The sequence below is a fragment of the Egretta garzetta genome, unplaced genomic scaffold (assembly GCF_000687185.1).
Source record: "Egretta garzetta isolate BGI_Z169 unplaced genomic scaffold, ASM68718v1 scaffold156, whole genome shotgun sequence".
Classification (NCBI taxonomy): Eukaryota; Metazoa; Chordata; class Aves; order Pelecaniformes; family Ardeidae; genus Egretta; species Egretta garzetta.
Genome location: NW_009260125.1, coordinates 763634 through 777970, shown reverse-complemented (window position 1 = coordinate 777970; position 14337 = coordinate 763634). Strand labels below are relative to the sequence as shown.

General features: G+C 39.9%; 1 protein-coding gene across 1 annotated transcript in view; it reads left to right on the top strand.

The window, feature by feature from the left end:
• Nucleotides 1-9751, top strand: part of RSBN1L (round spermatid basic protein 1 like) — a 48611-nt gene extending 38860 nt beyond the window's left edge. Inside the window, 4 exon segments of the mRNA XM_009641392.2 lie at nucleotides 438-605; nucleotides 5461-5569; nucleotides 5658-5955; nucleotides 5958-9751. Of these exon segments, the coding sequence (XP_009639687.2) occupies nucleotides 438-605; nucleotides 5461-5569; nucleotides 5658-5955; nucleotides 5958-6253 (871 nt within the window). The 3' untranslated portion in view covers nucleotides 6254-9751.
• The last annotated feature ends 4586 nt before the right edge of the window (nucleotides 9752-14337 follow it).

The window sequence follows — 14337 nt, the reverse complement described above, 5'->3', positions numbered from 1 at the left end:
CCAGAGGTAAAGCTGGGAAGCAAGTCTGTGGTCCAGCACACCTCTGGCTGAGGTGAAAACCAGTGCTCCTTGCAGCATGCCTTAGGCCAGGACTGAAGGCCTAGGCCTAAGCTTAAATAGAGCTGCTGGGCTCTTTGTCCAGGTGTGTAGGTGGAGACGGCAGGTGAGGCTGCTCAGTCATTAGGGCCTTTTAGCTCACTCAGGGCCCTGACACTGTGTTGTTGGTTTTGGTTTTGTTTGGGGCTTTTTTTTAATTGCATAGATGTTCTGATTTTTTTGTATAACTCCTTACATTTCTAATTCGTCCTGAGTATTACTGTTTTTCTCACTTGACTGGATGCTCTCACTGAAGGGAGAAAAGCAATGCTATTAGCTATGGTGGGAATTAAGTAATTAAGAGAAATTTCTGTATTGCTAATACTGATTTTCTTGTACAGAACTACCAATGAAATAAAAAACTTGCAGTACCTACCTCGAACCAGCGAACCCCGTGAAATGCTATTTGAAGACCGGACACGAGCCCATGCAGATCACATAGGACAAGGTTTTGAACGACAGACTACAGCTGCTGTGGGAGTACTGAAGGCTGTGCACTGTGGCGAGTGGTATGTATCGATTGACTTACTCAACTAACTGTTTGAAAAATACTTGCCTGAATTCCCACTTATAGTTGGTAGAAGGAGCACAGAATAGGTTAATCTAGTATTAGATATTTATTTAATGAAGACTTAGTAGCTACTGGACTCTTCCCCCCACCCCTTCTATCTCTGTGCACTGGGTATGCTTGTCTGTCTTCTGCTAGACTGGGTACAATTTTGCTGTGTGGTTGAAACTGGAAAGGTGCCTCGTGATGGCAGTTCAATAGCTATAGTTGAGTTGCTGTAACTTGAGTTAATGGTAGATGTGAAAACAGTTCACACGATGTTTTGCTTTAAATAGTGCATACGGACTGACCTGAGTTTCAGCCTCAGAGGTGCACATGAAGACCTTTTGGCAGTTCTTTGTGTTGTCTGGAAATGAGCAGAATTTTTATGCTTCTGCTACAAAATCATGGCCATTAAAACCCTGATTTATTTACGGTAGATCACCTAGGAAGAATTCTGTTGAAGGGTGTGTGGTTTTCTTTGGTTTCTGTCTTTTAGAATTCCCATACGAGATTCAGGAAATGATTGTGTCTCATTTGAAGCTGTTTACATTTTAGCCAAATAAAAAGCCCATAATCATATGGGCTTCCTGGCCCAGATCTAGGAAGCATTTTTCAGGATCTTCTGACCTTGGGTTGGGAGGATGACCTTAGTTTTGGAGGTTACCTTTGCATATGTAAATGCTAAAGCCACCTTTTGCTCTTTGTATCTGTCTAGAATTTAGAAGAGTGAATTCCATTTGGATGAAATTATGCAAATTTGTGTTACAGTGCATGAGTTCATTGAGATAGAAAATTGAATAATTGCTGTTGGGGAAGAACTGGATTGTTCAGATGTTAATGTTGTTTTTATTTTGGGCTCTGAGGTTTTGCAATTTACTTCCTCTTCAGGATAATAATAGTTGGAGCTTTAAATGTCCTGCTTGCTCGATGAGAAGCCGGAGTGAATTAAAACTGAGCAGTGGTAGCAGGGCAAGAGCTGAGATACTGTGTAGATACGATTATTTTAGATTACACTTTGCATATATGAGAGACACACTCAAAGCTTTATCAAAGAAAGTAAAAAAAAAAAAAACAAACCACCCCAAAACAAATGACCCCCCAACAAAAAAAAAACCCCAAAACCAAACCCCCCACTCCAGCCGAAACTTGCGTGCCTGTGGACATTAAGAAGAATTTAAATTGGTAGTAATTTGAATGTCTGTGGGAACTTCCCCTTCTCACCCTATACCTTCATGACAAGATCCACCTCCCTTGGAAATCATTACACATTGGTTTACATTCTAAAAATAAGTGTTCTTGTTTTTCAGATGTAAACAATTATCTTCTCTCATACCTTGGAAATTATGGAAAAGGGTAGTCTATTCAACCTCCCTTAAAACTCCTTTTAAACTTGGAAACAGGAATGGAATTAGTCAAAATAAAAACTGCGTAGATTAAAAAGTGACCTGAAAATAGGCAAAATTGCCCAACAAACTTGAAAGTATTTCAGTTTTGGCAGAGGGGGAATAACTATCGGTGTTTCACTTCAGTTGGGTCTGAAAATGTATCTTTTAATGCAGAACAAAAAATTTGGGACTGACATATGTAGAAGAAAATACATAACACAATAAAAGTTATTTATTTCAAGCGTGATTTGACCTCAGTGATAATTTCTCCTTTCCCTTTCTACTTTTTTGTGTAATTTTGAAAAGCCACTTCACAGTACTTACATGAAGAGAACTAATCAGGGCTTATGATAATGAAGCATCATTAATTAATGCAGCATATTATAATAATTTCAGATATTAGCTTTACCATAATTTGTCAGCTGTGGGTAGATTTATTTTGAAGGAAACAACATGCATGAAAATTTTGAAAAAAATCTCTGGTTGTTTTTTTAATCTGTTTGATTAGTTGAACAAAACTGAAAGTTGGAGGTACTCCAGGGATGATTAGGGCACTATGGCCGTAAAAATGCACATGTTTTAATGATGAGATACCTTATATAAAATCCTTGTTTTCTTTGAGGAGAAAATAAAGTAATTGTTACACTTGCTGAACTGAGTTGTTAGTTTATGTTCAGTTAGTATAAAAATTAATAGGGTGTGCAAAAAAAGCTTCTTGTAATCAAGAAGTTGCTGTAGATTTAGTAGTTGATAGGCATGAATGTTAACGTTAGGTAGAATAACTGGTGTCTTTCAGAACAGACAGGAACCGTACCATTGAAAGGCAGAAAGCATTGTTGGGGATAGAGGACAGAACTGGAAACAAAACGTAGTATTTGGAAGACTAAAAAAAAAATTTTTGCTTTCTCAAATGTGACAGCTCTTGATTTGAGATGCTTTGTAAAAATTTATGGATTATGATCTTATTTCCTTGAATATTTATGAATTGTAGAAGAGCTCTGGCTATTGCTAGCAAACATTTTCAAGACTGCACTGCATTGAAGTCTGATAGTAGTGTGATCATGCTGATTACTTAATGCCATTTTTGTAGGTAATACCAAGCATGCTTTAGAACTTAAGAAATGCTGGTAAAATTTCAAATTGTGTAAAGTTTGAAAACTTGTACATGGGAAATTTGGGTGGGTTTTTACAGGGGCAGCAAAAAATACTTTATGGCATTGTTGGCAAAATTAAGTATCTCTGTCCTGCACTTCAGCAAGCAGCTTTCAAGTTTGTGTTCCAGAACATGAACTTAGTGCTTTTCCAGGAATTTGTTATGTATCGCCAGACTTTATGCATTAGGTCAGAAATATTCATGGTAAAACCTGTAATCTTGAATCTGTTTCGAAAAGTTACAGCAAAAAGAGCCCAGCCCTTTTGAAGAATGAGGTTAGGAAAAAAATTATTGCCAAAAATAGTTCTAGCAGTGCTCTAGTAGGGACTTAAATGGATTTTTCTGAAGTCACCTTATAGCTCTGTTTGGATTTAATGTCTTTTTGGACATATAACTGAACTATCCTACTGTTTTGCTTGGGAGGGAGGGGGGAGGGACCCCCCTAAACTTTAGGTTTTACAAAATATAACCTAAAACTTGTGCTAAATATAAAATCTGCAAATGCAGAATTAAAAATGATCTGGCAGTAATTTTTCTGTGTTTGCAAAAGGAGTGTCATGGTTTGTGGTAGAATTGCAACGTGGATTTGGTAATGCATACTGTTGCACATATATACAGGGGCTGAGAAAAGGAATTATTTAAACAAATTATTAATTATACTTTGTTCCATATAACGCATGGAACAGACACTGCTGTGAAAACGTTGCTCTGGATTGAAGTTCTTTTAGTGTACAAATACTCTTTGTATTACTTTTAATTCTTAACTCCATTTACAAATATTGTTGACTCCAGATGCAAATACATATTCTTAAAGTAGAAAACATAACTGCATTATAAAAAGTAGATTAATGTAGCTAATTTTTTTAATGTCACTGAGTAGAGAAGTTTCTGTAAGCTTTTGGCGTTCAGTGCATAAGTCTTCTTCAGGAGTATATAGACTGAAATAGAGACACATTTTAATCTTTGTAAAATTGATAGTAAAATATGTGGTCTGAAAATTCTCCCTAGCGTACTTTCAGTAGCTGATCTGGGATTTTACCCCCCTGAAAATGGCCTCAAACTGTTTTTTTACTTTATTGAGGTCATGACCTAAATAAAATAAACATGTCTTGTCAATTTAAAAAGCCTGATAAAGTGTATGTCATTGCTGGCTTCTTAGAATGTTAATAACACCATTTATATATATACACACAAAAATTTATTATCATCTTGCTTTTAAAAAAGAGTGCTTGAACATCTGTTAAATTCTGAAACACATCAGTCTGTTCTGCTGCATCAGTTCCTCTCCTGGCCCCAGTAAATCCGGCCTTGTGGCCCCATTTGCAGGGGTGGAGGTGGCAGGAATGGGGCACTGGGGATGGCTGCCCACTGGGGGTGGCAGGAGCCAGCCTGGCCCTGTGGGTGCCAGAGGGGGAGGAGGGCACCCGCTTGTCCCAGGCCCCTTTCGGCAGGGCCCAGATGCACGCCCTGTGTGCGGTTATGCACAGCAGCCAGCTATGGGGAAGGCGTTGCACCCCGGTCACCCTGGGAGGACTCTGCAGGGGATGGGGGAAGAAGGTCATCAGCCAGGCTCTTGCTGGCTGATAAATTTTCCTTGCAAAACTGCTCCACTGCGAGCTGTCTCCTATGTAAACTAAACCTTCATATCGGCACACTTTAAAAAAACCCTTTTAAAATCCAAATGTCCCTCAAAACCAAACACATGGAGCTTAATTGTACACGTGTCTGTCGAACAACTGAGTTTGGCTTTTAGCTCAAAAGTGATAAGGATCGTAGTTGGTTTTGCTTAGTAGCATTGTGGCAGCTTAATGTAGGTTCAGCTTTACTACTAACTCTGAACAAGGTGCTTGAGGCTCAGGTACTAACCAGTGGTTGCCATACTGCTAGTCAAACTGCTGCCTGCTTTGAGGTGCCTGAGGGGCGTATCATGTTAGTGTTGGCAGAGTAAGCCAGATGTCTGGGGCATCTGTCTTTCAGCATCAAGGCAGACGGAGGTCAGTTAAAAACAAAAACTAGAAATAGTGAGTTTTGTTCACCTTTCATTGCTGTCATTACTGCCATTTGTAAAGAAACTGTGGTTAATTCATTTAACCAATTAATGAGGTAGTGTTTGAGAATTAGACATTTTACTCGACCTTTTTTCCAAACATGTAGGTTATGCTAGAACTGTTGCTTTTTCTACCATTTGTTTTATCCTTTCTTGCAGATTTTCTTTATTATTCTTTGTAGCACGTTAGTTTCAGCCTCTGACTGGTGCAATTCTTACTCTTCTGTAGGTCTGAGCAGCCTCGTATAACCAAAGATGTAATTTGTTTTCATGCGGAAGACTTCTTAGAGGTAGTTCAGCGAATGCAATTAGATTTGCATGAGCCTCCACTCTCACAGGTAAGCACGCTATGAGCTGTTGGTCAGGTGTCCTCCAAGTCCTAAATCAGAGTTTTCACCCTTTTTTTTAATTAATTTTTTCCTCCAGTGTGTCCAGTGGGTTGACGATGCAAAACTTAATCAACTGCGAAGGGAAGGCATTCGATATGCCAGAATTCAGTTATTCGATAATGACATTTATTTTATCCCAAGGAATGTTGTGCACCAGTTCAAAACAGTTTCAGCTGTGTGCAGTTTGGCTTGGCACATCCGTCTCAAGCTATATCATTCAGAGGAAGAACTTTCTCAAAATACAAGTACTGTTGAAGCAGGGACCTCTGCAGACCCCAAGTCTTCGGTTACTGGACTTCAGACTGACAGCAGAATTTGTACGATGAGCAAAAATACCTCATAAAACATGAACCTATTGCATCTCACCGAATGAAAGAAGAACCCATGAATGTTGATCTTGCTGAAAAGACAGTGGCACTTAATGACGTCGGGGCCCAGAATGTTCAGACTAGATTGGATCACATCGAATTGACGGCATTTAAGTTGGAAATGGATTCTAAATTTGAACCTGGCAACAAGGACTTACAAGGCAAGTTGTGCCCTGGAGGTCACGTGCATCCAGATGATACAAGACAACATAGTTCATCATATCCAAAACTGCATGGACAAAGAGAGGATGATTTTTTGTGCTGAATTTGTATATATGGTTTTAAATTCCTTTTTAAACTTAATGATGTAATAATGTAAAGATTCATAAATTGTGAGGCAAGTTTGTGACTTGCCTCCGCATCTGTTACAGAAAATAGTTATGTAGCTTTGTAACATTCCTCAGTGCCTGTCCATAACTGTGAAGTATCAAAGCACTTAGGGCCAGATGCACTGTAAACACTGCAGGTTTAACATAAAGAAGTCTTTAAATAATTTTGAGTTGTAGGTTTTAGAGTAGAGCTGACATTTAACATATATATTTTTTGTAAGATGAGCCAGAATTCTTTTTGACAATTCCAGGCTTTTCCATAGAGCTTATTTATACCAATTTTTTCATTTTAAATGTGTCAGCACTGTAGTGTAAATATCTTTTTTAAAAATCTTTTTAGTGTGATTTATACTGAAATGTGAGCCACTTAATAAAGGTTCATAATAACAGATTGGTTTTATTTTTGGGTCTGCAAAAAAAATTCAGTTGAACTGCCTCTCTAAATGGTTATGTTTCTACCTGCACTAATGCATAGGATGCCCTTACGCCGTTGTGGGCTGAGGAGCTGTAGCGAACTGAGGTAGAGCTGAGGCATTCTTTGTAAATCAAGATTAGTCAGAATGCAAAATCGGTCCTCCCTTCACAGGATTCCTTACAGCTGCTCACTAAAGGCACTCCCCAGCCTTCTGCTGTCAGATGCTCATGTGGAGCAGTGAGGCTCCATCCCGTGCTGTGGGGGACAGTGGGGCGCCCTGTGGGCTCCTGGAGCGCTGCCAGTAGCTGTGGGCATCTCTCGAGATGAGCTGGTGCAAGGGAGCAAACTCCCTGCTACGCTTACCTCCTCCTCCTGCTCAAGCCACAGTTAAAACAGTTCCATTTCATGTTAAAAAAACCCAACCACCACCACCACCCCCTCAGTTTAAATCAGTTATCTGACTAAAATCAAAGAATATTTAAGTGGTTACTTGTCAAGCTATAAAGGCCTCAACTTTGGCAGTGACCTGTAATTTGCTGAGACACATTTGGATTTGAATTGCTCCTTATGCTGATAGTGCCAGGCAATAAAGATACTTGACAGTGTGTCTAGTAGGAAGATTCCTCATGAGTCCCAGTTTGGAAGCAAGAGTTGTTAAGGAAATAACAGTGGTGTCCAAGTTAACCGTTCTCCTCTCTCCCTGCCCATGGAACGCTTGAATTCTCTTAAGCTGTGTTCTGAGGGAAGAGGATTTCAAGGCTAGCTAGCATCTGATGTGGTAATAGCAAAACCTCTGTCACTTAACTTATTTAATTTGTGTAACATATTACTGTATAGTTCAAACACATCTGAATGATATTATTTTTTCAGGTAGCTACAAACAGCAGTAAACTGCCCTACAGCCTGTCCTTCAACTACGTATTTAAAACTTAAGATCCTAGGCCTGTTGTTATTTCCAAAGCCCTCTGTATCTTTGAATTTTTTTTTTTTTTTAATTTTTCCTTGCAACTTTCAGGAACTTTACGTATCCACTTTATAACCTTTGATGCACTTAGTGATCACTTTGGCTTTATTTGTAGCAATAGAACAATGTGATTTCCAGGTAACATCTAATTCAACTTCCTGAGACCCTTCTCAAAAAAGCAAACATTTTTTGCTTGTAGTTCGTTAAAATTCAAAATGCTACTGTGTACTTAGCCCTCACACTGAAATCAGCCACTTAACAGATGAGTGCCCTGATTTGTTTAAATCTAAAATAGGTCTGTCAAGGAATTAGTAATTAAATCAATATTTGAATTGCTAGACATTACTCCTACATAGCCATAATTATGTATTAGAGAAGCAATAGAAACATGAGTCTCTTGGATGTGGCTAATATGTCCTTAAGTCTTACTGCTCTTTTCTTTGATGCTGGCTAAAAGATGACTACCAGTTTTGCACCCTCAGGGACCTTGCTTTCCCCTCACACCATAAGCAAATGATTCATGTGTGACATGGGAAGTTATTATTCTAGCAGATTCTGATTTGAAAAACTAATTGGCTCATGTAAGAATCTGAGCCTTGCCTGAGAGAAATGTGGTCTCAGCTACCTTTGTGTTTTCTGGATTATCCAGAAACTTCCACCTGTAATCTCTCTGGCTTCATGAACATCCATATACAATCACGTAGCTTTTCATTCCCCTTCTGTGTGCCGGCTGTTGGAGAACAGCAAAAGAGAAGAGCTGCAGGTTGTAGTTTGCACCAAGCATGCAGCCTTCCAAGTAGGTTAGCAGAAAGCTCCAGCTTTATCAAAACCAGCCAAACAAACAACTTAGTTAAATAAAAACAAACAAACAATTTAACTAAATAAAAAAAAAAAACCCCAAACAAACCAAACCCCCAAAAAACCCAACTTATTTGTATGCTGGTGATCTGCATGCTGATCATTCAGGTTCAAGTAATTTTTTTTTTTTTAAATCTGTCAGATTTCAGTGAAGTATATACATCCCCTGTGACAGCAAACAAGTTTCTGCATCGTAGGCCCTGTTCACGCTGAAAAAATAAATCTTTGAAAATGGTTTAGCAAACATGACTTTACACTTAGGAGTAGAACTCTGTTTCCTTTTGAAGACCTGCTCAGAGGTCTTGGCTGATATAGCCTCAAACTTCTGCTCAGGTATCTGAAATTTTGCTTCTAAACTGCCTACATCTTCAACCCATTTTTTTCCTTTTTTATCACTTTCAGATTTAAAAGATTTAAAAAAAAAAAGTGGCAGTTTTTGCGAATTTTTTTTTTTTTAGGCATCCTTTATTTTTCATTTTTGGGACAGACTAGATTCTTACTTTTTGACAGAATTCCTTGCAGACAGAATACGAACAATAATGGGATTACCCATGGCTATCTGAACTCCCTTTGTATTCAAAGGTGTGGACAGTCTGGGTTGACTGGCCGTGTTAGGGTATACTTCTGACTTTGCTTTTTTAAAAAAGAAAAAAAGAGAAGTTTTTGTCCTCTGCCTGTGGTGTATTCATTCTGATGCGGTTGCTCTTTCTGAGAATTTCAGCTCCCGAATTGTTCATTAGTCTGACAAAGGTCTTGCTTTGGTTTCAAGTGCTCCTGTGCTGCAACCTCTATTCCTGCGCCTCCAACTTCATATTTTCAGACTTTTGCTTCAGCAATAAATCTTTCATGCCTTCTGATGTACTGAAATTAGTCTTTGCTTATTGCTTCCCCCCCCCGATTTCAGTTATATATAAATCTTTCTGTTATTTCGGCTGAAATCTCCAGTGTTTTAGTTGTCGCTCTTGGCCCTTGTTCTTCTGCAGATTGTAAAAATCTGCGTAAGGCCTCTTGCCTGTACTGCAGTGGCATTGACCTCCGTGCGTTTGCAGTGATGTTCCAGTTCATGACATGATGTGCAGAAACTTAGACATGTTCCCCTAGATATTGGTACCATATTTGTGGGTAGCACAGAATCACGTTGTTACTGTCACTACCAATAGCTTTCAAGATGGTAGCTACTTGTTTTTTTGTTTTTTTGTTTTTTTTTTTAAATTACTGGATCTTTTGCATTTCATTGGCGACTGACTTCATGTGTTACATACAAGTGTTACTCGGTGTTGTGTCATCCCCCAGCCCTCCAAATGCCTGCAAATTGACTCTGAAACAGCGTTTTCATTACAGGTACTGCTGGCATGCAGATCTTCCCTTCCTTGTTACTATAGTGAATATTTCAATACTTCTTTAACTGAGATATTAATTCTATCTAGTATTAGAAATAAAGTATTATTTCAGAGGGTGATGATTTAAGTATTCATCTGTGAAAGAATTCCTTGGTGATAAATAAAATTGATTTTTAAGCAGATATACATGTGCACAGTAAATAAGTTGGCATTGCAAATGATGTAGGAAACATAAAATAGCAGAATGCTGTGAAACAGATGCGAATGTTACCGATTTGGACAATTGAACAAGTCTTTCAAGAAACACAGGACTGGTATTTGTTGATCCAAGTGACTGTTTTCTGTTATCTGCATGTGAATAAGGATGCTGAATTGATGAAAATAAATCCGTGTTTTCTCCATGCTCATTGGCAAGATAAACTGTTGTGAGATGGTGGAGGCTACCACCTGGCCCTGCTAGGATGAAAACTCTACTAATTCTCATGAAGAGATAAAGGAACCGTGCAGACTTCTCAAGTGTAACTTTTTTCCTTTTTTTCTTTCTTTTTTTTTCCCCTAGTGGTCAGATAGGTAGAGAACCTTGTCTGTAGGCAGACCAGCGCCTCTTACCTGACCGGGAATGTCTACAAGTGGGAAATGGAAAGGACAGGTTTTCACTGATCCGTGCATTGCTGTGAATGACACTGTTGAGAATGTGTTCTTTGGTCGTGAGTCACTGTGTTCAACCGGTTTTTTGTTACTTTCTCAAACGGATGAAATGCACTTTAAAAACTGTGTAATAGGCGATACTGATATTTCGTGCAGATCCCGCTGAATTTGCAGCATACGTGGGAAAATTTGGGAAACATTGATTCCTATCAGTCACTCATTTCATTTTTCTTGGAAATGCAGATTATTTTGTATTCTGTCCAGAAGCAGTGATTAACCTCACAATACCTAGGTTGCTGTTTCTATTAGAATCATCAGGGATACTGACTCCGCAAATTCAGTGTATTATATTCTGACCGCTGTTCTTCTCTGTGCTGTGATGCTGATATTTCCTCTGCTTTGGAGCTGTGCTGTACGTGCGTGCCAGCGAATCACTGATCTTCTGTTCTGGTCGTGCTGGTAGATGAGCCTACCAATAAGGGCATTAGTCCTAAATAGTCCTTTAATATTTGGTGTACAGTTATGATAATCTGCTACAAACATTGATTAAAACAGCAGTTTAAACTTCTATTTTTATCAAGTTTTATTTTTCAATAACTATTCTGATACTATGTTTTCTTTTAGCAATTGATTTCCAGAACACCTGAATGAAAAAGTGCAGTGTTTGGTAGCGCTTAGGCCTGCGTTTCAAGGACTATGCTTTTTATGGCAGTTTTTAAATCTGGCTGTATTGAGACAAAACAGGGCAGTTAGCTGAGAAAGCTATTCCATAAGCACCTCAAGAAGAAGAAAACCTCGCGAATTAGACCTGTATGTGGAGGCCTAATGTAACAGGAGTCAAGACTGCTAAAGCTGTACCCTAAGCGTGCAGTAACACTCAGGTACTTGTCTGTCTAATCGATGCAGTGGAGAGCTTTTGTTAATCTCACAAATTAAATTGTTAGACTAAGAAACATCTTTTAGCAGTGATTTCTTCAGGAACTTCAAAAGGAACGCTGAGATGCAAACGCAGATAAAATAAGCTTGGGTTCTCGTTTCTTCCCCATTTCTTGCTCTCCCGTGTCGTTCTGCGCTGTATGAAGACTTCTCTTACATCTGCCCACTTACGAGGTTGGTTTTGTTAGAAAAGGCAGACTGAAGGCAATACCATTACTGAGTTGCAGATTTTTCTACTCTTTACCCAACTTCAGCACAAGTACATGGAGAAAATACTGAATTAATACTGAATAGTCACTAGCGGTCCAACTGCAGTGGCTCCTTAAGTTGCCTTAGTCCACCAAGCCTGGCGCTTTTCAGCGGCGAGTTGATACCCAGGCCTGTTCTGGTCGAAAAGGCTCACACAGGAGACTAACTCCATCCAAACCTGGAAACAATAAAGGCACAATGAAAAGGTACAAATGCTCTTTTTTCCAACTCAGTGTAGTTATTTTTACCTCAATCTTAATTTAAAAAAAAAAAAAGCGTGATGTGTTACATGATAGTGCTATGCTTTCCGTGCTAATGACTTCGGAGAACTTGTTTCTGAGGATGCAGTCATTCAGTGTTACTACTGAAAAGCAGCGTTATTTGTTCCCAGAATATAGTGGTAAAATAGGTAACACCTTAACGTTGTTACAATTGTGAGTTTCCGTGAGTCCCATAAACTTCAACTTCATCAATATCTTTGTGTCACCCAGCTTTTAAACTGGGCAAATGTGAGAATTGCCATGAGGTTACTCTAGGATTTTGTTTCTGGACTACTGTGCAGATATGGCAGAAAATAATAACTGCTTCCATCTCTTAAATTGTTGTGTAACTTAGCCCTGTGCTAGCTTGTTTTTTAACATTGTCACCCCTGCCTAGCAATGCATTTGGGATGCGTGTACGCCACCTTCTTAGCATTTCGGTTAGAGGTTGTTGAAGGTGGGGATGGCTGTGTCTCACAATTGTGTTTTTCAAGTATAAAAGGAACAGAAAACTGGATACTGTTCTAAAAATCAAGAAAAGCGGTGTGAATAGGTAACTGGAAGTCTTTAGTTTCATGACCTTCCATGCATGTGCATTATTGAGTACTTTCCTTAATCAGAGAAAAGCAGATACTCGCCTACAACGCACGCTGCAGCATTCGAGCTTGTACAAATGATTTGAAGAGAAAGAAATTATGTAGGATATGTATCTCCATATACAATACCTGTCATCAGTACATAATAAATACTTCCAGTTTCATTTCAGAACAGCAAGCTTTTGAATTGCATTTTAACACAAAGCCGCTGGAGGCAAAGTTCTCTCCTCCACGCCCCGCCTCAGCTGCTGCGGGTGACCGAGGCCAGGCGGCCTCTCGGGCGCCGCGTCCCCGGTTCGTCATTTCCCTCTCCCACAAGTGGGCATGGACCCTCTCAGCATCAACATCTGCTTTTCCCTGCCAACTCCATCAAATCTGCTTCTCACTCATTTTGTTCTCTTTGATGAGGAGGAGTCTGTCGGTCTGTAAACTGAAGAGGTGTGAGGAGGGCGCGTGCCATTTCGAAGCTGAGACCAGGGCGCTGACGAATGGCGGTAATTCCTGCAGCAGCTTCTGGGAAGGTCACAGTTGGCTGCAGCGTACTTTGTGTCGTAAGTCCTTGTGATTCAAGTTCCGATAGCGCCAAAAGCGAGGCTGTGTGTACACAGGTGTCAGCACAGTTTAGGTCAGTTCAATCTGATAGGAAATACGAAGCTGAAGGGGGAATATTCCTCTTACCAGCGTATCTCTGTTAGGAGTAGGAACTTGCAGAGAAAGTTGAGCACTTCCGAAGGGCTGTGTCCTAAAACCTCTTGTGCTAAAGGAAATCAGTTTGTGCGTGGCTTCTGTAGGACACCAGAAAGAAACGCCTGCCTCAGCCTTCACAATCGCTGTCATTTATTTCAAGGTTTGTAAACCTCTCAAAAAAAACCAAAAAAGCCAACCCCACAACCAAAACACTGCAATTGTTGGTCTTTTTCTGTTGCATTTAATTAATTAAAAGGAAATTTGGAACAACTGGGTTTGATTCCAGTTAATTACGAGATGCCAAACTTCCAGATAATTGTCACATCTGTGGAATAGAAGGGGCTTATTAAGGGGGCAGAGTCACCATTCATGGCCCGGCTCGCTAACAGTATGCCAAGCCCCCACGAGGCTTGCTCTTCTCTGCCAGTCCTCTGTTGAGTTATGACCATCAGTTAATGTTGTCGGCTTGACTGCGGAAAGCTGCTCTGCTCTTCTGAGCAGTGTGGGGTTTCTTGGCATGGTGTGAACAAGGCTTTCTTGGTTTTTATTCTGTAATAATAGTTGGATGGGGAAAGACTACAGGTCCTCAGCTTTATGCTTGGTGCCATAACACAGCACACCACACAGGGGTGAGCGCGCGTGTGCCTATGTATTTTTCTTGTCTGAAGTGCTCAAGTGCTTTTTATGTATTGCATCAGTCCTTGTGGAGTGGTTCATAAAAGGAGGTAGGTCTTTAGCCACACTTTCTTCTTCTCCATAAGTTTTTAAAGCATCCAGTAAAAATTCCAGATGTGCTCTAGCTTGCTTGCCATGGGCCATGCCTGGAATGTGGCATCCTGGGAAGCTCAGTGACCCTAGTGTCCGTTTGACCACTGAAGAACTGCTGAAGCAACTGAAATTGGATGTACACGTTAAGTGCTAGCTAATCCTAATCCCAAGTGCCGTTTTAACTAGGAAAGTCACAGAGGCAGTGAAGGAAGCCAGTTCTTCCCAGGAACCTCCTATGAGTGGGCAAAGTTTCTAGGAAGGCAGAGCAATGTCCGTCCTGAGTTTAGGTGCACACCTCT